The sequence below is a fragment of the Agelaius tricolor genome, unplaced genomic scaffold, assembly GCF_023055355.1.
Source record: "Agelaius tricolor isolate 1412-34295 unplaced genomic scaffold, bAgeTri1.0.p SCAF_3, whole genome shotgun sequence".
In the NCBI taxonomy this organism is placed as follows: domain Eukaryota; kingdom Metazoa; phylum Chordata; class Aves; order Passeriformes; family Icteridae; genus Agelaius; species Agelaius tricolor.
Genome location: NW_027269263.1, coordinates 67,786,334 through 67,805,915, shown reverse-complemented (window position 1 = coordinate 67,805,915; position 19,582 = coordinate 67,786,334). Strand labels below are relative to the sequence as shown.

The window sequence follows — 19,582 nt, the reverse complement described above, 5'->3', positions numbered from 1 at the left end:
GCTCTGTCCCACTGTCTGTCCATCCACAGACAACACAGGCCAGGAGCAGGAATGTGGAGGAGCGAGTGCAGTGTCTGAAAACAAACTGCTGCTTCTTCTCTGCCCCCTTCACTCTCTGGAACAAGTCTTAAAGGTGCAAAACTTATTATTCAGCATAAACAGAACAAGATGATTGGGGATAAAAGCATCATATAGTCAACCTAGGACAGGTATTGGCAGGGAAATGCCCCAACAAAGGAGGAATGATGAGGAGGACTCCATGGCTATCAGAACGCTAATTAAATACTTTATTATACTATATTATTCTATATTATATTACACTGTATATTCTATACTACATTACACTATGTTACATTACATCTAAATTAAATCTGCCAAGCACTCAACTCTGCACACACTGCGCAGAATCTCGTGACTGTCAGCCCACAATCCCCACATGATGAGGTCTCTGGTGTTGAGATGAGCCCAAGCTGTTGGAGAGTCTCTTTTTCCCAGCCCTGAGACCCAAGAAGAAGACAGGATTCCTTGGCTCCTGTTCTCAAGGTTGTTTATTTGCTCTTCTCTAATACATTGTCTGTCTGACCTGCTGAGATCTGTCCAGCAGGTTGGGTTGTGGCACAGTCCCTGCCCTTGGGGTGGTGTTGGCTTTTTATACCAAGAACTGCCTGTACTTTATTTACAATAATTTTCCAATACCTATCACCTATGTTAGACAACCTGGCTCTACTCTAAACCAATCCAGAAGTGCCACCATCACAGCAGAAGATGGGGGACAAGAAGAAGAAGGACAGGACATGCCCAGATTCCTCCATCTTGCCTCCTGAACCCCCATTCTAAAAACCCCAAAATTCTACTTTTTCACCCTGTGACAAATTCACTATCATTCTGCTCAAACTCTTGTGGCTTGTAACTCCTCACACAAAGTTGGTAATTGCTTCCATGGGCTAAAATCAAAGGCACAGGTGTTTGTGACTCTGTGCCAAGGTCTCTGAGCCCCTGCCAGGGTCTGGAATCACCCAGGGCAGCCAGAGCAATGTCCTGGGTTCTGACACCGACACACACACACACCTGGCCTTGATAGGCCAAGGAACCAAAACACCATCACTGTGGGTAAACAATCTCCACATTGCATCTACTTTGGCACAAACACAGCCACAGCAAATGACAAGAATTGTTTTTCCTTTCTCTGAAGTTCAGAGAATGTGAATCCCATAAATATTCTTGGGAAGAATTGTGCCTTACTTTTCTCTGTGAAGAGAAATGTGATGACCCTGCTTGGCCTAGGAGAAAAGTTCTGCTGTGTTACAAGACCAAAAACTTGACAAAAAGCCACTATTGCTGTTATTTGTTTTTGTGAGAATCAGAAAATCACAGAAGGGTTTGCGTTGAAGGGACCTTAAAGCCCATCCAGTGCCACTCCTGCCATGGCAGAGACACCTCCCATTGCTCCAAGCCCCATCCAGCCTGGACAGGAACAATTCCAGGGATGGGACATCCCCAAATCACCCTTCCCCTCATGCCTGCACCCCCTCTTAGATTTCAGATCCCCAATTTGTTGATCTGTTCAGGTTTTCCAGTTTGACTGGTACAGCCTGGCTTGCCATGGGCTCTGGCTGGGCTGAGAATCCTCAGATTTTCCCTTGGAGATGGGAAAAATGGAAAATCATTATCTCTTACCCTGTCTTGTTCCAGGACAGGGGGAACCATCTGGGCTACTCATGGTCTTCCAACTGAGACCTAAATCCATGAAATCCACATCTTCTGTAGCCTGCTCCTGATTTTTGTTCTGGAAAGGAGACCACTGGAGGCGGTGGTGGGAGTGAGGGAGGCAGATGGATAATCTGAGGGAAAAAAGAAGGGAACAGGTTGAATTTTAAGGAGAAAAACTAAAGAGAGGAGAAAAAAGAGTGGGAACTTTGCCCAAGCTGCAAACACACCACTGGGAAGAGGTGAGGATTGGGATGGGGCAACATCTCCATCTTGCACAAGGGGAGGACCCCAGTGTGAGGGACCCTACACCACAATAAGCTCAGGAATGAACAGTTTGGGGGTGAAAAGGAGAATTCCACCATTAAACTTGTATCCTACCAAAATATCCCACCCTGGCCTGGTGACCCCTCCTCACTGGTGTGACTGGGGGTGCCCTGACTGCCCCCCAGCACTGGAGGGAAGGTGTGAGGAAAGGGGGGCTGAGATCATCCATCAGAGGGTGAGAGAATTCATCCCCTGAGGGAAATGTCACTGTTTAGAACCAGAAAGGAAAACTGAAATGTCAAAACCTTTTGCAAAAGAGTGATTCCAGCAAATTACCTGTTTGGAGGTGGTGGAAAGGTGTCATTTGGGGCTGCTGGGATGACCCAAACCATTGAGCTGTCTCTGAGCTTTGCCATCAAACACAGATTTTTCACGTCCCTCTCCTTCCCTGAGAACCCACCTGAACAACCATGATCAAAAGAAAGCTGCTGTGCATCAAATGGTGAGGCTTCTCCAAAAAGGATTAATTTCTTTAGAATTTATATCTGGGAATTAAACATTTTTGATGGTGGTTTTTTTTTCCCACTGCATTAAAAAAAAATTACATTGTGTGCTAATTGCCACTTGTAAAAAGGCCCCAAATACTCTGTTCTGAGTAGCAATTTCTGATCAGATCCAGTCACCACTCTTTTGTCTTGAAATTTGTTATTAATTAACAGAATTGCAGATAAGACCTTTTCCATTGCCAGAAAACTGACTTTTTTGGGTCTCACATTCAAATAGCTGGATAGTTTAGTCTTCTTCTTGGGAAATTATGGGGAAAAAAGTAAAACGGAATCCAAATCTTCTCCTTTTTCAACAGTTATGGTTATGAGCAAGCAAGGCTTGGTCAGGTGAAAAATAAAGGTAGTTTTTGGGGGGCTGGGAGGGGTTTATGTTTGTAGGGTGGTGGTTTAGGGGTTTTTTGTCTACAACAGGATGATGGAGATGAGAGTCTGGGCTTGGTTTGGCCAAGATTTAGGGATTTAATGGCCTGATTTAGAGATTTAATGATGATTTCTTGTGTCCCAAACCAGGACCCCCACCTCAGGCTTTGCCCTGCTCTCAGTCTGTGCCTCACTTTCCTGTCTCTGCCTGCTAATTCCAACCTCATGGAGGTACCCTGAACTTTAATTAGCTGCAGGCAAAGCCCTCTGAGATTCTTGGGGGAGAGACACGAGAGAAGAGGAAAGTATTAATTGAACATTATTAAAATAATTGGTTGGTGGCTGGCGAGCAGAGGGTGAGCAGCAGTGGTATTTATTCTTAATGGGAGCTGAGGAGGAAATCACATTCCTCATGGCTCAGTGGTAGGAGCAGCTCCTCAGTGTTTGTGCTGATGGTTTTGGACCAAGCAGGACACTTGGAATTGTTGAGGACACAGCTGATGAGGAAAGAGCAGCTGCTGGTGAGGCACCCAGAGGTGTGTGGTGTCTGCATCACAACCAAAACAAGCTCAGGGGTGGGAAATGCTCTTTTAGGAGCCTGGAGTGTGGTGCCACTGGGTGGGAGCTACACATCCCCCAGTTATAGCAGGGAATTAGGGAATGTGGCAGTGGAAAGGGATTTTGGTGTATGGGCACCCTTGGAATGTTGGGGCTACAGGTATTTTATTTGGCAGTAAAAAGGGGATTTTTTTCTGTGTAAACAATAATAAACACACCAGGTGAGAGTCACAGGAGCTCCCAGGGCAGACAGTGACTGTCACCAGGGACAGAAGAAATGATGAGTTGAGCTTGGGATATTTCATCATCCCTCCCTCAGCCCAGCTGCCTTCCAGGTGACCACTTTCATAGGCAGGGCCTGGAAATACTTATTTATTAAAAGTCCATCTGCCTTTATTTACAGTTTGCTGAACTTCTGGGGCTGCCACATCCCCTCTGGGCAGATCCTTCTGTGACCAGATCCTTTGTCACTTTTGTTCCTGCATCTCAGCCTCACCACCCAGGGATCTGAGGCTGGTGCTGGAGGGAAAGACTTCTCTGCACATGTTGGAACAACTTTTTCTGCTGTTTTTTTCTCTCTTTGGAGAGGACAGAACATTTTTGGTGGTGCAGAGGAAGGCTGGAGGGAGAAGGTTTCTTTGTGTCAGGTATCTTTTTCTGCTCACCTGAATTGTAGGATCACAGAAGGATTTGGGGTGGAAGGGACATTAAAGATCATCCAGTTCCACCCCCTGCCATGGGCAGGGACTATCCCAGGCTGCTCTAAGCCTCGTGCAACCTTGGACACTTCCAGGGATCCAGGGGCAGCCACAGCTTTTCTGAGCAACCTGTGCCAGGGCCTCACCACCCTCTGAGCAAACAATTTTTTCATAATATCCAACCTAAATCTCCCTTCCTTCAGTGTAATCCATCACAGGAGACCCCACCACGTGGAGAACCTCAGCTGCAGGTGCTGGGCAGACACCTTGGGTGATGTGTGAACCCACAGGGTGCTCCAGCTTAGGAGAGGTGAGGTGGTCATGGTAGAGGAGATGGAGGAAATTTGTCCATCCTTCAGATGGACAAAATGATCTGAAGAGGAGCTCTTGGAGTCTCTGTGGTCAGGATGACCCTGAGATGTGTCAGAGTCTCAGCCTGGCAGCTGAAGGAGTCAGGATTCTTCTGTTCTGGTTTTCAAAGTTGTTTATTTGCTCTTATCTATCACATTCTTTCTCTGACCTGCTGAGATCTGTCCAGCAGGTCAGGTTGAGGCACACTGACCATCTTGGGATGGTGTTAGCTTTTTATATTAAAATTACCTTATTTACAACAATTTTCCAATACCTATCACCTATGTTAGACAGTCTGGCTCTACTCTAAACCAATCTAAAAGTTCCAACATCACCCAGAAGATGGAGGATAAGAACAAGAAGGACAGGGCATGTCCAAATTCCTCCATCTTGGCTTCTGAACCCCCATTCTAAAAACCCAAAATTCTACATTTTCACCCTGTGACAAATTCACTAACATTCTATTCAAACTCTTGTGGCTTGTACATCTTCACACAAAGTTGGTAATTGTTTCCATGGGCTAAAATCAAAGGCACAGGTGTTTGTGACTCCGTGCCAGGGTCTCTGAGCCCCCTGCCAGGGTTTTGAGTCCTCCAGGGCAGCCAGGGGAATGTCCTGGGTCCCAACAAGGAGCCCCCATCACCCCTTTCTGCATGCACAAACCTGCCAAAGCCACTGGCAGGTGGCTCCATCCCTTCAGATTTGATTCCTGAGGCAGCTGTGGTCACTCACCTGGGGCATTGACCCCAGAGCCTGAACCCTGACCCAGAGCCCAGCGCAGCAGAACTCCCTCACCACCAGACTCAGCACCAGGCATTTAGAGCTTTTCCAACTGAGGAACTGCATTCAAAAAGTCAGACAGTGAAAGTCAAAAGTTAGGAAGTGGCAGAATTGAGGTCACCGTGGAAAAAAGGAATAATAACCTGTGATCCTGTAATTAAAATCTGGCTTGCAGTGTGTGAGTGCAGGCAGCAGATTTGGAAGTACAGAAGCTGCTTTCAGTCTGGCAGTCCCTAATTCCTGAGACCCTGACACAGCAGCCTTAACATTATGTTAAACCCAGGCTTAGTTTGGTTTGGTTTTTCATAAATTCATGCTTTGGATGACATTATTTTCACCCTATGGCAGACATCAAGGCCACAAGGCACATCAGTCTAATATGCAGCAAGAGTTTGGTCTGAAAAGTTTAATTTTTTTAAATGTGTATGACCTGTAAACAGCAAGGTAAAATGTGGATTATTATATTCCTGCTTAGTGGTGGGATTTGGAATACAAACCACATTCCTGGATGCTTAATCCATATCCATAGATTTGAACTGAGGCTGTTTAATTTTAGAAAATCCAGATGTTTCTGTTGTACTGCAAATGAAGGAAATAAATGGGAGATAACAGAACATCTTGAAGAATTTGAGCACTTGCGTTTCGATTCTGAGCCCAAAAAGGTTTCCCTTCCAAGCTATCCCCAGGAGAGGAGCTCCCACACCCTGTGGAGCTTTAATGGGATTGCTGTGGCTGTTTGTTTTATGGAAGTGCTTGGAAAAATCTCAGGTCAGCATTTTGCCTCTTGGCTTTCATGCCACCATGGGGGAGTTAGAGTTTTGGGGGTATTTAATGGGCTATTGGTCCAAGCCTCTGGAGAGTGCCCGTTTAAAATTCCTGATCCAGCATGTGGCAGTGCCAGAGGAGATTTAATGGGATGAGGGTTCCTGGGGAGGAGAGAGCAGGAGCTGCAGTGCTCCTTTTGCTCCCTCAAACCTGCAAAGTGTGCTGAGAATGGCCTAAATATCCCTTTATGGGTTCTTCCTCTGGAAATACAAAACTTTGCCAGAAAGATGGAGAAATTTGGAGTTGGGGTGTTCATTTCATCTAGTCATTCCTTAGAGAGAAGCCAAGCCCTGAAGTTTTAGCCAGCCCCAAGCTTTGTAACATTGGGATTAACCACATATAGAGATTTGTGGCATGTGTTTCCATGGATCCTCATCTGCAAATCCCCGTGCACAAGGATGCAGTCTCTGCTCCAAGGTGTAGGGATGCTGAGGGGTGATCTTGGAGCTCCAGCAGCCCCCAGGCTCTCTCACAAGTGAGACTCTGAAGTCTGGGAGCAGGTGAATAATTTAACATCCGCACTTAAGTCTTTATAGCTGCTTTTAATGGGGGGTAACAGCACTGCTAATAACAAAATCCATTGAAGACACCCTGTGCAAGTCCATAACATTAACTTAATGGCAGGAGGTAATTGGCATGCAGCTGGAGCTGTCCTTTTGGATTAACCCTGAGGATTTCCAGGCAGACACCTTCCTTGGAGCAATGGCCTTGGCAGCGGGCGTGGAGTGAAATACAGATGTGGTTTATGTTAAACGAGAGCAAACCTGGGTGGAAGCAGGGCAAACAGCCACCAATCCACTTTTCTGGGTTGTGTTTGCACCACACAGGTGAGATGAGGGGTAGTGACAGCACTGAAAACATCAACAGTCAGTGGGTGGTGTGAACTTCAGGCATTTGTGCAGCCCGGGCGTGTGCACACACAGATTTCACTGGGCTGTCACTTGTTGGAAACACCTGAATTTTTAAGATTCAACTCTCAGCACTTCTAGTCAGCCATTTTCAAGACATGTAGAATTATACTCTTTTCTGACCTGGAGATGGGGCAACTGAGAGGTGTTTTAAAAATTTTTATTCTATTTTTAGTCTTATGAGAAAGGTGAGAAAACACACATGTTATAATTCACCCCATCACAATCAGAAGCTAACTACTTCTGAATTACAATACATTTTAAGTATTTCTTGACCTATCCCAAAAAGGCAGATGCAAAAAACACCTTAATCTGCAGGGACAGTTGTTTGGGAGGGTGGCTCCATCCCAGAGGTGAGGTACCAGCAGCCCAGAGGCACCACACAAGTGTGCAGCATCCTCAGGAGGGACAAAAAACAACATGGGCTGTGCATGGCCTCTCTTTAAGGACAGCCCTGTCTGAGGTGTCCCACAGCCCTTGGACAGCAGAGTTGGAAGGGCTGGGGGTTTGGCCTAGGGAAGGTAGTGCTGATGGGTGAAGAGACAGAGAATTCCTGCAGCTGGGATGGAGCTTTCACCCACCACCCTCCCTCCTCTTACAGGTTCCTTGTGACTCCCCAGCCTGCTTGAGCAACCCCACAGCTGCCAGCAGCAGAGTTAATGCTCTCAGGCACGTGGTGGGGCTCTTGGGAGTGTCCTGTGTGACCGTGTTCACAGGGGTCTGAGGATGAGGGAAGAGACGAGGATCTGACTCCATGTTTCAGAAGGCTGATTTATTATTTTATGATATATATTATATTTAAACTATACTAAAAGAATAGAAGAAAGGATTTCATCAGAAGGCTAGCTAAGAATAGAAAAAGAAAGAATGATAACAAAGGCTTGTGTCTCGGACAGAAAGTCTGAGCCAGCTGACTGTGATTGGCCATTAATTAGAAACAACCCCATGAGGCCAATCCCAGATGCACCTGTTGCATTCCACAGCAGCAGATAACCAATATTTACATTTTGTTGCTGAGGCCTCTCAGCTTCTCAGGAGGTAAAATCCTAAGGAAAGGATTTTTCATAAAAGATGTCTGTGACAGTCCTGTGCAGGGCCAGGAGTAGGGCATGATGATCCTTGTGTGTCCCTTGCAGCTCAGGATATTCTCCACAATCCCATGAGCGCACCAGGGCACGTGTGTGGTTTTCCACTTGTGCTGTCCCAAAGAGCACAGAGCCGACTTTCTGTCCACACTAACCGAAAGAAACATGGACAGGAGACCTTTCTTCTTTTTAATGCCTTTATTAAAAGCAATCAGCTCAGGTGGGGAGAACCGACAGAGTGACTCAAAAGAGGAAGAAAAGTGCAGCTTTGTCTACTGGTCTGTGGGCAGAGCTGGGGGCTCTGTCCTCACAAGAGCATCAAGAGATTCCTAACTCTCTGCGTTTAACATTTGAGGTTCTCTGTCTAGCTGATATCTTTAGGTTAGGGTGAGGGGTAAAAAGGCCTTGGCAGATACTAGATTCTGTTCCTCATGTCTATACATCACTTTGATTCATCCATTTCATGTAAACTCATTGTTTTTAGGGGTTTTTGGCTAGGTTTGGTGAGGGGTCTCTCCCATTGCATGCTGGATCTGATGTCATTTGCATGCTGACTCAATGTCCCTTCCCCTTCACTGTCTGGGTGCCATCCTCCAGGAAGCAGCAGGGTGTCACTGGCAAAAGGGGGAGTTCTTAACCATCAAGGACAGGTAGTTAATGAAAACAACAGGTGATTACAACAACAAACAGTTAGAACTCCACCCTGGCAGCAACTGGCCCAACCTGTGAACTCTGCAACCTTTTAAAAAAAAATTGGCAGCTTTTTCTACTTATAACACCCTGCAGCTCAGGATATTCCCCACCATCCCGTGAGCTGGAGCGCGCCAGGGCGTGAGCAGGGTTTTCCACTTGTGCCCTCCCAAAGAGCACAGAGCTGACTTTCTATCCACACTAACTGCTGCTCCCACCCCCCAGAGCTGTCCCCACGCTGCCAGCCTGGCCGTGTGCTCACCCTGTCCCTGTGTGTTCCTGTTTCCCCAGCTGCACGAGGAAGGAGCGGTGCGAGCGCTCCAGCGAGCCGCGCAGATTCGCCTCGGAGATGAAGCAGTGCGTCCGCCTCACCGTGCACCCCAACAACATCTCCGTGTCCCAGTACAACGTTCTGGTGAGCAATGACAACCCCCTGCCCCCTCTCCTCGGGTTTCACCTGCCCGTGCAGCGTGGCAGATCCAGGGATTCAGCAGCAAGAGGTTCTCCAGACTCCGTTAACTTCCGTAGTGGCTCTGCTGGCGCAGGGAAAGATTCGCCACGGGAGGACGTTTTGGCATTGGTTATTCTCTGACATTTTGGCATTGGTTATTTGTTTAAAAGTCTTGAAGTGGACTAGGGAGAGTCTTCCTTGTTGTCTGTGAGGGCAGGTCTGAAGGGACTCTGTGTCCTGCAAGCGCTGTGTGGTGCCCTGGGAGAGGAGTTAATGAATAGCTCTAGGCAAGGGACATTTTTGTGGTTAGAAATTGCATTTTAGAAGAAAGCCAAGTGAAGGATGATATGAATTATTTCAGTGAGCTCCAAGTTCCTGTCATTTTGGATGGAAATGTCTCCTTCTAACCTCCCAGGAAGTCCATCCTGCTGCAGCACTAGGCATGCAGAGCAGGGAGGCAGGATGCTGTGCAGAGGAACCCGAGGTTTCCAGGGCTCCTGCTGTCTCCTGTGACCTTCCACAGCACAAGTTTTAACCTTTCTGACCTCGAGCTACTCAGTCAGCAGCCAAGGAAACCACACAGTGAACGCTGGCAGAGCAGCAGATGATCCTGATCATTCCTGGGCTTGAGGCAGGAAATCTCTGCTGAGGATCTGACCAGTTTGTGGTTTCCCTCCTGACTCATGGCAGCAGCACCAGGTGTGGTGAGATCCCAACATGCCCCAAGAAGGAGACAAGAACTCATTTCTCTCAGGCTACCAGTGCTCTGTCTTTTTGACCATGCTAATTTGGGCTGCAATTAAGTTAATAACCCAGGCCCTAAAAGCTCTATCTCTAGGCAAGCTGGTCATTAGCCCCACACCCTGAAAGGCCTAAATGGAATTTAGGCAGCTGCCAGACCCCTTCCAGGTGACACGTTTGGATTTCTCCAGGGATAATGAAATCAGCCTTTCAAAGCCTGCATGTCCAATCATTGCTGCTTTGTTTCAGCCTCTTAACTTTGCTGTGACTTTACTTTCCCCAGGCTTCAAACAAAACTGATCTGAGACATCTTAGGTTCTTTGTTCTTCTGGGAGTTCAAGGTTTCCTTTCCGTATTCTCTCAGTAGCTGTTGAATTCTTTCATGTTGGAATAAATCCTGGGGGACTGGCTGGCTCGGGGAGACTGAAAATGATAACAGAATAAGAGACCTTTTCCTCTGGGTTACTCCCAGGGTGAGTCAGCCCAGAGCTGCTGGGATCAGAAGTTGCCATCATCTGTTACCCAACAATCTGCATGGGCCTTTTGATGGAAGTCTCAGCCCAGTCCCAGCTAAACTGGTGACCCAGTTCATCCCATCAGCAGAGGCAAACCAGGAGGGGAACAAACAGAGGGTTGATGGTGTCCTGGGCAGATCTCAAATCTAGAATGCTAGGATCTTGAATTCTAGCAAAATGTCAGTGACAGTGAGTTCTGCCCATGGAGGCAGAGCAGGTGTTTGTGTGGTCAGCCACGCTTTTAAATTTTGGGCACTGACAGGGCCTTGGAAAACCTTACCTGAGTCTGTTTCACTGCTCTGGGCTCTCTGAGAAGAGCTGCTTGCTGAGGGAAGGCTCCATGCTTTCCCTGCTGTCCCAGGAGTGTGGGATGTAGGACTTCTTGTCTGCTTGGGCTGTGCACTGGCTCATGGAGCTTGTGGCCAAGCGCTGGTCTGCCCACCAGTGTCATCTTCTGCATGGCACAGCTTCCTCCTGCATCATCCATGCCCAGAGGGAGATTTGTTAAGGAAAACAGATTCCAGATTCCACTTCTCCACTGCTAGCAGGGAGAATGAATTCAGCCTCAGTGCTAAACTCATCCAAACAACCAAACTTTTTTCCTGTTCCCCATCCAAAACAAAAAGTAAAAAAAAAATCACCTTTCCCACTGCCATTCCCATGGCCCCAGAATGATCCTATTCTCTCAAATGGCATCCAGGGCTAAGGCCTGTTTGCTCAGCCTTCCTCCCTGATGGTCCTCAGTGTGGAGAAACAGCTCCAGCCTTTCCCTAAGAGAGGGAAACACACTGTGTGGGAGCACTGCGTGCTATGTCACCTTCTCATCCGTCCTGCTTTGTCACCTGGACTGACCCCTGCTCTTTGTGCTGGTACAAACAACACCTCAGCATGCACCTGTGTCTCCTTTCAGTGCCTGTCACCTCAGAGGGACCTCAGCCAGCTCAGGGATGAGGCAAGTGTGGAGAACATCTGCATTTGAGCCTGTGCTGAGTGGTTGGCGCCAGTGTTTGGTCACAAAAACACTAAACTTACACCAATTCCCAGGTGCTAGGGGTCCCTGGGGTGCCCCTCTGTGTTCAGGCATGACCTGGTGAGTTGAGCAGGACCCTCAGTGATGGAGAGCTGTGGGACAGGACCTTTGTTTGGGAAGCTGACAGCATGACTGTGCTCTTCCAAAGCATGGACATGGTGCAAACCAGCCCCGAGATTCATTTTCCCATAACCATGAGCAATGCCAGAGGGTGTTGTGAACTCCAAAAACACAGGCAAATCCTCCTTCATGGTTTTTTTCCCATATGGAACCCCAGGATAGCACGAGGAGCCAGCTGGTTCTTCAGTGGGATGGGCAGGAGAGGTTTCTGTGCCTGTAGAGACAGGGGATGTTTTGGTGGTGGACTGAAGGCTGTCGTGACAGTGTTCACAGGGGTCTTAGGATGAGGGAAGAGATGAGGATCTGACTCCATGTTTCAGAAGGTTTGATTTATTATTTTATGATATATATTATATTAAAATTATACTAAAAGAATAGAAGAAAGGATTTAATCAGAAGGCTGGCTAAGAATAGAAAAGGAAAGAATGAAAAACAAAGGCTTGTGGCTCGGACAGAGAGTCTGAGCCAGCTGGGCTGTGATTGGCCATTAATTAAAAACAACCCCATGAGACCAATCCCAGATGCACCTGTTGCATTCCACAGCAGCAGATAATCATTGGTTACATTTTGTTCCTGAGGCCTCTCAGCTTCTCAGGAGGAAAAATCCTGAGGAAAGGATTTTTCAGAAAAGATGTCTGCGACAGGCTGTAACTAGACTCTCCTCACACAGGAAACTTGGGGACAGAGTGCTCCCCCCTGCTGGTGCTGGCAGAGCAGCCCGTAGAGAGTTAGACTGGAGCGCTCCAGTTTCTCTGGAGTCTGCAGAGTGCCTCTTGTGAGTAGCAGTCACCTTCCTCAGAAACCCTGGGGGCCACCACAGCCCTGGGGGCCACAGCTGGCTCCAAAGACTCCCTGCCTAACCTGACACCTGCATGAGAGACAGCGAGCACTCCCTCCCCTGCACCTCCCAGCCAGCACTGGGACACTGTGCAGCTGTCCCTGCACAGCCACCTGCCACCTGTGCCAGCACCAGCATCTTGTGCCCTCCCCTCCTCACTGGTCCCTCTCCCCAGTCGCTGCTTTCTGCTGAAGGAGGATGCTCTCTCTCTAGCAAGAGGCTCTTTGTCCGACCTCTCCAGTGTAATTCTCTCCTGCTGGCCCAGCTCTGTTGTTTGGCTCAGTGTTCTCTCTTCTCTCTTTTTCTGCTTCTCCTTCTCTCCCTCCATCTTTGCCTGCAGCTGGTCTTGGAGACCTACAACGTCCCCGAGCTGTCTGCAGGAGTCAACTGCACCTTTGAGGACCTCTCGGAGATGGATGGGCTGGTGGTGGGCAGCCAGATCCAGTGCATCTCTCCAGCTGCCAAGGAGGTGCCCCAGATCATAACAGAGAATGGTGAGTACCCCACAGCTCCTCCACCTGTGCCTCTCCCTCCCATCCTCACCCCACACCCTGTGTCTGTCCTTGATGCCCTGTGAATCTGACCTAGAACAGAAGTTAGACAGTGTTACAGAATAAAGCAGGGATTTATGGAAAGGATCTCCTCCATAGATGCACCTTGGCAGCACAAGAGCCCAGCCAGGGCTGCACCCAAGATGAACCAAAATGGTCACAAAATGAACCCAAGATGGACCAAAATGGCCCCAAAATGCACCAGCGCTCCCGGGGTCTCTCCCTGGGATCAGTTCTGCTCCATTTGCATCTTGCAGTTCATTGTCCCATTCCAGCTTTAGCCCCTGCAGTCCCACCCTGCTTGTTTTTCTCTCTCCAGCCCACGGGGTTTGTGCTCCTGGGCTGAGATTTGGGTCATTTGTCCTTGGTGCCCAGCTAGAGATGGAATTATTTTGTCTCCCTGCTGTGAGGAGACCTCACTAATATGAAGCTCAGACCCACACACTACAGTAGTACAGAATGTGAAAAATATAAAAGCCAAACCCTGAGGCATCATCATCAAAGGAGGATTTGGCTCATGAGAGCCTGAGGAGAGGGCAAGGAAAGCCCTGGGAGCAGGAGGGACTCTGGAGCTGCACATCATGGCAAAGTTGTGTGGATGTCAGAGTGTTTCAGAAGTGCCAGCCTTGAGCTGCAGCCCCAGCAGCTGCCTTGAGGTGCTCCTCTGTGTGACACGAGGTGTTTGCAGGCTGCCACCGAGTGGCAGTTGCACAAATCCAGCAGAGACACGACATGGATGTGAGCTACTCCCTCTCCTTTTGGCCAGGCTGTAGTTACACACCAGGGGTACAGGCTCTCAACGCATCCCACCCTGTGTAACAGACCGAAATTCCTCCAGAGCTGGACAATCCTGCCTGTAATTTCACCCTGCTCCTCCCAGATTTAAGTCTGTGTGCTCAGCTCTCTGTCTCCATTCCTGGCCTTTGCTGCCTTCAGCTGTTCCAGGTTTGCTTCTGGCTCCTTCTCCCACAGCGGTCCAGCACAGAAAAATGCTTTGTCTCCAAGGGTGCTTCCCCTATCCACAACTTCCTGCACTTTTTCCTTTCCCTTTTCTAACAAACTTTCTGGGTAATTTCAAGAATTCCTGTGGCTCTTTACAGGGACTTATTACAAAAACCTTGACCCTGCTATCACCCCCCATGAGACACAGAGAGGATGCCGCCAATTTTTGTCCTTGGCTTCCTGTGTAAATTTGCTGTAAAATTTGCCTCTGGAGCTCCTCAGACCGCAGAAAATGAGGTGACATGAACTGTCACCATCACCTGTGCTCTCCCTGAGCTGCACACAGCTGCTGTGCTCTCCACTGCAGCCCCAAAACAAGCTCCCAGGAGGTTGTCACCACTCTCAAGTCCCACTGAGTTATCAGTCATGTTTGCTTACCAAGACAGGCACCAGAAATTCTTTCCTTGCCATGGACATCTGTCCCAGGCCAGGCTATCATCAACCAGCAAACAAAAACAGCAGTGAAAGGTGGAGACAGGACAAGAGGGAGAGATTTATCTGCTTTCAGGGCACCTGCAGCTTGTCTCAGCTTCAGAGCTGCTGCTCTGCACCTCTGCAAAAACCAAGTTCTCCCTGCAGTGCCAGAGGCTGGATTTGAACCAAAGGACGTGTGACTATCACACCTGGGGCCATCCAATTCTCATATCCTGGTTTAAAATACCTGCAAGATGCTGGCAAAGTTGTTAAATATGGCAGAGTAGACGTGCAGCAGGGCCAAGCAAGATGTGTCCAGTGGTGTGTGTGCCCCAAGGTGGGTGAGTGAGCACCAGGTGCTCCTTGTGACCCCTTGTCAAGTTTGCTCTGGCCTCACTGATTAATGAATCTCTCAGGTGAGGAGGAAAATTATGCAATTATAGACTGGTTTGGGTTGGAAGGGCCTAAAAGATGATCTCATTCCAACCACCAGCCATGGGCAGGGACACCTTCCACCATCCCAGGGTGCTCCAAGCCCTGTCCAGCCTGGCCTTGGACACTGCCAGGGATCCAGGGACAGCCCCAGCTTCTCTGGGCACCCTGTGCCAGGGCCTCACCACCCTCACAGGGAAGGATTTCTTTTGTAATATCTCATCTAAATTTGCCCTCTTTCAGTTTAAGGCCATTCCCCCTTGTCCTATCACTCTGTGCCCTTTTATAAATAGCAGGGAAAGGGCCACCCAGGTAAATCTTGAATTAAACCTGGATCACTTCCCAGCTGACTGCCCAGCTTGGAGCAGTGGGAAAAGGGATGGGGAAATGGTGTGGAGGAGCTGGGGTGAAAAGGGAAAGGTGCAGAAATGGGTGGATCCCCCTATGAGTGCAATGGATTTCACATCTCTCACACTGAGATGGGTTCTTTGCAGCCACAGGCAGAGGGGAATGGAGCCTGGGGTGAGTGAACATGGAAGGAATGTCCACATGCCCTTTTTCTTTGGGAATGTTGAGTGAACCAGCAGTATGCACCAACTTTAAGGACAAAATTATATTTTAATGGCCCCAAATTCCAGGCATCTGCACTCATTCTTTGAGCTTGGTTTTCCAAGCTGTCACTCTCCAGTCCAGACCCCGCTACCAGGCACAATAATTTCCAGTGGCAAAGACACACTGTACCTGTGGGAGAACTGGGCTCTAGAAGGATTTTATAACACTTTTTACATCTATTTTACATCTGTACTGAGGACAGCCCAGCCAAGGTGCTGTGGGATAGCTCTAGAAGGTTTCATTTTTTACACCTACTGAGGACAGCCCAGCCAAGGTGCTGTGGGGCAGCTCCAGGCTCAGGCTGGTGGCCTGGCCACCAGGGCTAACAGAGCAGTCACACCCTGATGTGCCTATTTTTCCCTCCAGGTGACCATCACATTGTCCAGCTGCAGCTCAAGTCCAAGGAAACGGGGATGACCTTTGCCAGCACCAGCTTTGTCTTCTACAACTGCAGCGTCCACAACTCGTATGTTCAGTTCCTTTGGCAGCATTTTCTCGTGGGCACGTGTCCCTCGCGAGGATGTTCAAGTGTGGAGGTGACCAGGGGCTGGGGTCACTTGTGTGGTGCCCACAATGGTGGGTCCCTCCTGAGATGACTCAGAGCATAGGGACCACTTTTCCTGATGGCAGAGCATCGAATTAGGAGCAATTTGCTACAGAATTGAGTCAAAACTGAATTGTGGCCTCAGCACGTGGCCCCCTAATCTTCCTATTGCTCATTTCTTTGTGGATTTTCAGCTCCTCATATGCACCTCCAACCCTCATCCATGCTGCCAGTCCCACCAGTAGCCCACCCCAGATGGTTAACATAGACTTAAACCCTCCCATCTGGAAAAATAAAGCTTATGGTTCCTGCAGGATATGCGCTGAACCCATCTGATTCCCTCAAGACCACGTTACCCATGATGCGAGCACCTTTCCTGCCTCACATCCCGCTTTTCTCAGATTTTGCTGCCACCCAGGGCTGCTCAGGAGCTGCCCCAGTGGAGCAGACCCACAAATGCCTGCAGAAGATGTCCTTGCAGCAGGCTGCTCCAGCCCTGAGCAAGGCTGAGTGGCTCTGTCCCCACCACTGAGCCATCACAAGTGCCAAAAGCAGATAATTACTGTGGCTCAGCAATTCGCAAGGAAAGGCAAATCTTATTTCCATGTTCCTGCTGCTTTGACAAACAGTGTCAGAAAGCAAGTGTTGGGGAAGGGGGGGGAGAGCAGCAAAGATGGTGCTGTTAAATATTTATGGCGTGTTTTGGTTTCTTACTTGACAAACTATAATACGCTATCCATTTTTAATTCGATGTATCAGAGCAAGCACTTGTTACCAATTTGAAGAATAAGTTGCTGTACCAGAGCTGAGAGTGGATTGGGGTTGAGAAAGATTTCACAGAGACAGGAGAGAGGGGGTGTGTCTGCCTGTTGAGCTCACACACAGGAGCTCTGGAGTTTTTCTCTCCTGCCCATTAAAAACCCAGTGGCGTAGAAGGACCAGGAAAATTCACTTCCCTGAAGTCTCCTCAAGGTACCCTCCAGGCACTGCAGCTGCATAGAATCATAACATTGTTAAGGCTGGAAAAGCCCTCTAAATCTGGGCCCTCTAAAAGCCCAACCTAAAATTGTTGAGGCTGGAAAAGCCCTCATAGAATCATTAAATTGTTAAGGTTGGAAAAGCCCTCTAAGGTTGAGCCCTCTAAAAGCCCAACCTAAAAGTGTTAAGGCTGGAAAAGCCCTCTAAGGTTGGGCCCTCTAAAAGCCCAACCTAAAATTGTTAAGGCTGGAAAAGCCCTCATAGAATCATTAAATTGTTAAGGTTGGAAAAGCCCTCTGAAGTTGGGCCCTCTAAAAGCCCAACCTAAAATTGTTAAGGTTGGAAGAGCCCTCTAAGATTGGGCCCTCTAAAAGCCCAATCTAAAATTATTAAGGCTGGAAAAGCCCTCTAAAGCTGGGCCCTCTAAAAGCCCAACCTAAAATAGTTAAGGTTGGAAAAGCCCTCATAGAGTCATAAAATTGTTAAGGTTGGAAAAGCCCTCTAAGGTTGAGCCCTCTAAAAGCCCAGCCTAAATTTGTTTAGGTTGGAAAAGCCCTCTGAGGTTGGGCCCTCTAAAAGCCCAACCTAAAATTATTAAGGTTGGAAAAGCCCTCATAGAATCAGAAAATTGTTAAGGTTGGAAAAGCCCTCTGAAGTTGGGCCCTCTAAAAGCCCAGCCTAAAATTGTTAAGGTTGGAAAAGCCCTCATAGAATCAGAAAATTGTTATGGTTGGAAAAGGCCTCTAAGATCACCAAGCCCAAGTCAACCAGCACCACCACCATGGTCACCATTTAACCTTGTCCCCAAGTGCTTTTTAACACTTCCAGGGATGGTGACTCCACCACTGCCCTGGGCAGCCTGTGCTGGGCAGCCAGTGCTTTACAACCCTTTCCAAGAAAAAAAATTCCTACTATCCCATCTAAACCTCCCCTGGCACAGCCTGAGGCAGTTTCCTCTCATTTTGGCACTTGTTACCTGAGACAAGAGCCTGGCTGTCTCCTCCTGTCAGGGACTTGTGCAGAGCCACAAGGTCCCTCCTGAGCCTCCTTTTCTCCAGGCTGAGCCCCTTTCCCAGCTCCCAGACCATTCCCCAGCTCCATTTCCTTCCCTGGACACTCTCCAGCCCCTCCAGGTGTTTGTCATGAAGGTCTCCAGAGTGTGAACGACCAGGACTGTGCAGAGAGCTGGGTTTGGTTGCTGCTGAGCAGACATCACATTAAATTTAAAGGGAAGTGTGATGTAGGTCCAGTCAGTGCTGTAACACTGCCAGGGGAGGTGTCTGCAGCTCTGACTCTGCACAGCCCCTGGGCACAGGAGAGCAAAACCTTGTAAGATGAAGGGAATGGATCTTTCCTGCACCCAGAGGAGGTGATGCCCTAAATATGCCCTCTGCTTCTCAGCTACCTGCTCCAGTAGTCTTTACTTCTCCTCTGAGATGAAAAATATGAGTTAATATATTGGCAGGGACCTCATCACCCTGAGCAGAACTCACACCAATAAACCTGTGGGACCCAGGGGGAGAAAATTCCCTGCTTCATCTTTGGTTTTCTGGCTTTGGTACATCCCAGGTTGTCTCTGGCCTCTGTGTCATGTGTGGGAAAATTAACCAGACTGGATTGCTGTGCTGGTGCCCAGGGCAGTCAAAATACAATAAATATTTATTATTCCTCTAGTTGCAATGATATGAATGCAATCTAAATTACTTAATCCTATCAGGCATTTGAGATGCCAGTGACAACCAGCTCAGGCCAGAGTAAATCCAGCTCTTTGGGTCAGTGCAAAGCCTGTGTCCTCCTGCAAAAGCAATGTTCTCCAGGCTGTGGAGAACATTTCCCATTTTCCTCTGGGAAAGGCTGTCAGTGATGCCTTGGACTACCTGGAACAGAGGCTGGACAGAGCTAGAGAATGAAGTGGGGATTTATTAAAGGCCTTCAACAGATACACCCTGGGCAGTGCAAGAGCCTGGCAGAGGCTACACCAAAGATGGACCCAAGATTCACAACAGTCACGAGTTTTTTGGGCAGATATAGGTTTGGTCCATTTGCATATCAGGGGTTAATTGTCCAATTGCAGCTTCAGGTGATGAAATCACATTCCCCTAGTTTGCCCCTCCGAGTTCAATTTAGTTTGTACTTTTTGGGCCTGAGGCTGTGAGGTGTCCTTGGTTCTCAGGGCAGAGGGATTGTTCTGTGTGCCCAAACTGTGAAGAGAGCTCACAAACACTGCAGGGAGTTCAGAGCTACACACTGATGCAGTACAGGAGCTGGAAAATGTAAAATCTAAAATTTAAGTCCCCTAAGGACCCAGCTGGCCGAGTGATTGCTCTCTGTGTCTGTTGCAGGTGCCTGTCGTGTGTGGAGAGCCCCTACCGCTGCCACTGGTGCAAGTACCGGCACGTGTGCACCCACGACCCCAGCTCCTGCTCCTTCCAGGAGGGACGAGTCAAGATGCCCGAGGTAGGCACAGGGAATGTGCCACACATCTGGGATGCTCAGGGCTGGTGTCACCTGCACACAATCCCTGGGTTTGGGAGAGACCTTCAAGGCCATGGAGTCCAG

The 19,582-nt window shown here is 48.6% G+C and overlaps 1 protein-coding gene across 2 annotated transcripts in view; it reads left to right on the top strand.

Moving 5' to 3' along the window:
* The window catches only part of PLXNA4 (plexin A4), a 506,662-nt gene that overhangs the window by 371,374 nt on the left and 115,706 nt on the right, over positions 1 to 19,582 (top strand). For both annotated transcript variants that reach the window (XM_071424190.1, XM_071424191.1), the window contains exons 6-9: positions 9,087 to 9,210; positions 12,831 to 12,984; positions 15,868 to 15,967; positions 19,366 to 19,480. In XM_071424190.1, the coding sequence (XP_071280291.1) occupies positions 9,087 to 9,210; positions 12,831 to 12,984; positions 15,868 to 15,967; positions 19,366 to 19,480 (493 nt within the window). The remainder of the gene's footprint in view (positions 1 to 9,086; positions 9,211 to 12,830; positions 12,985 to 15,867; positions 15,968 to 19,365; positions 19,481 to 19,582) is intronic.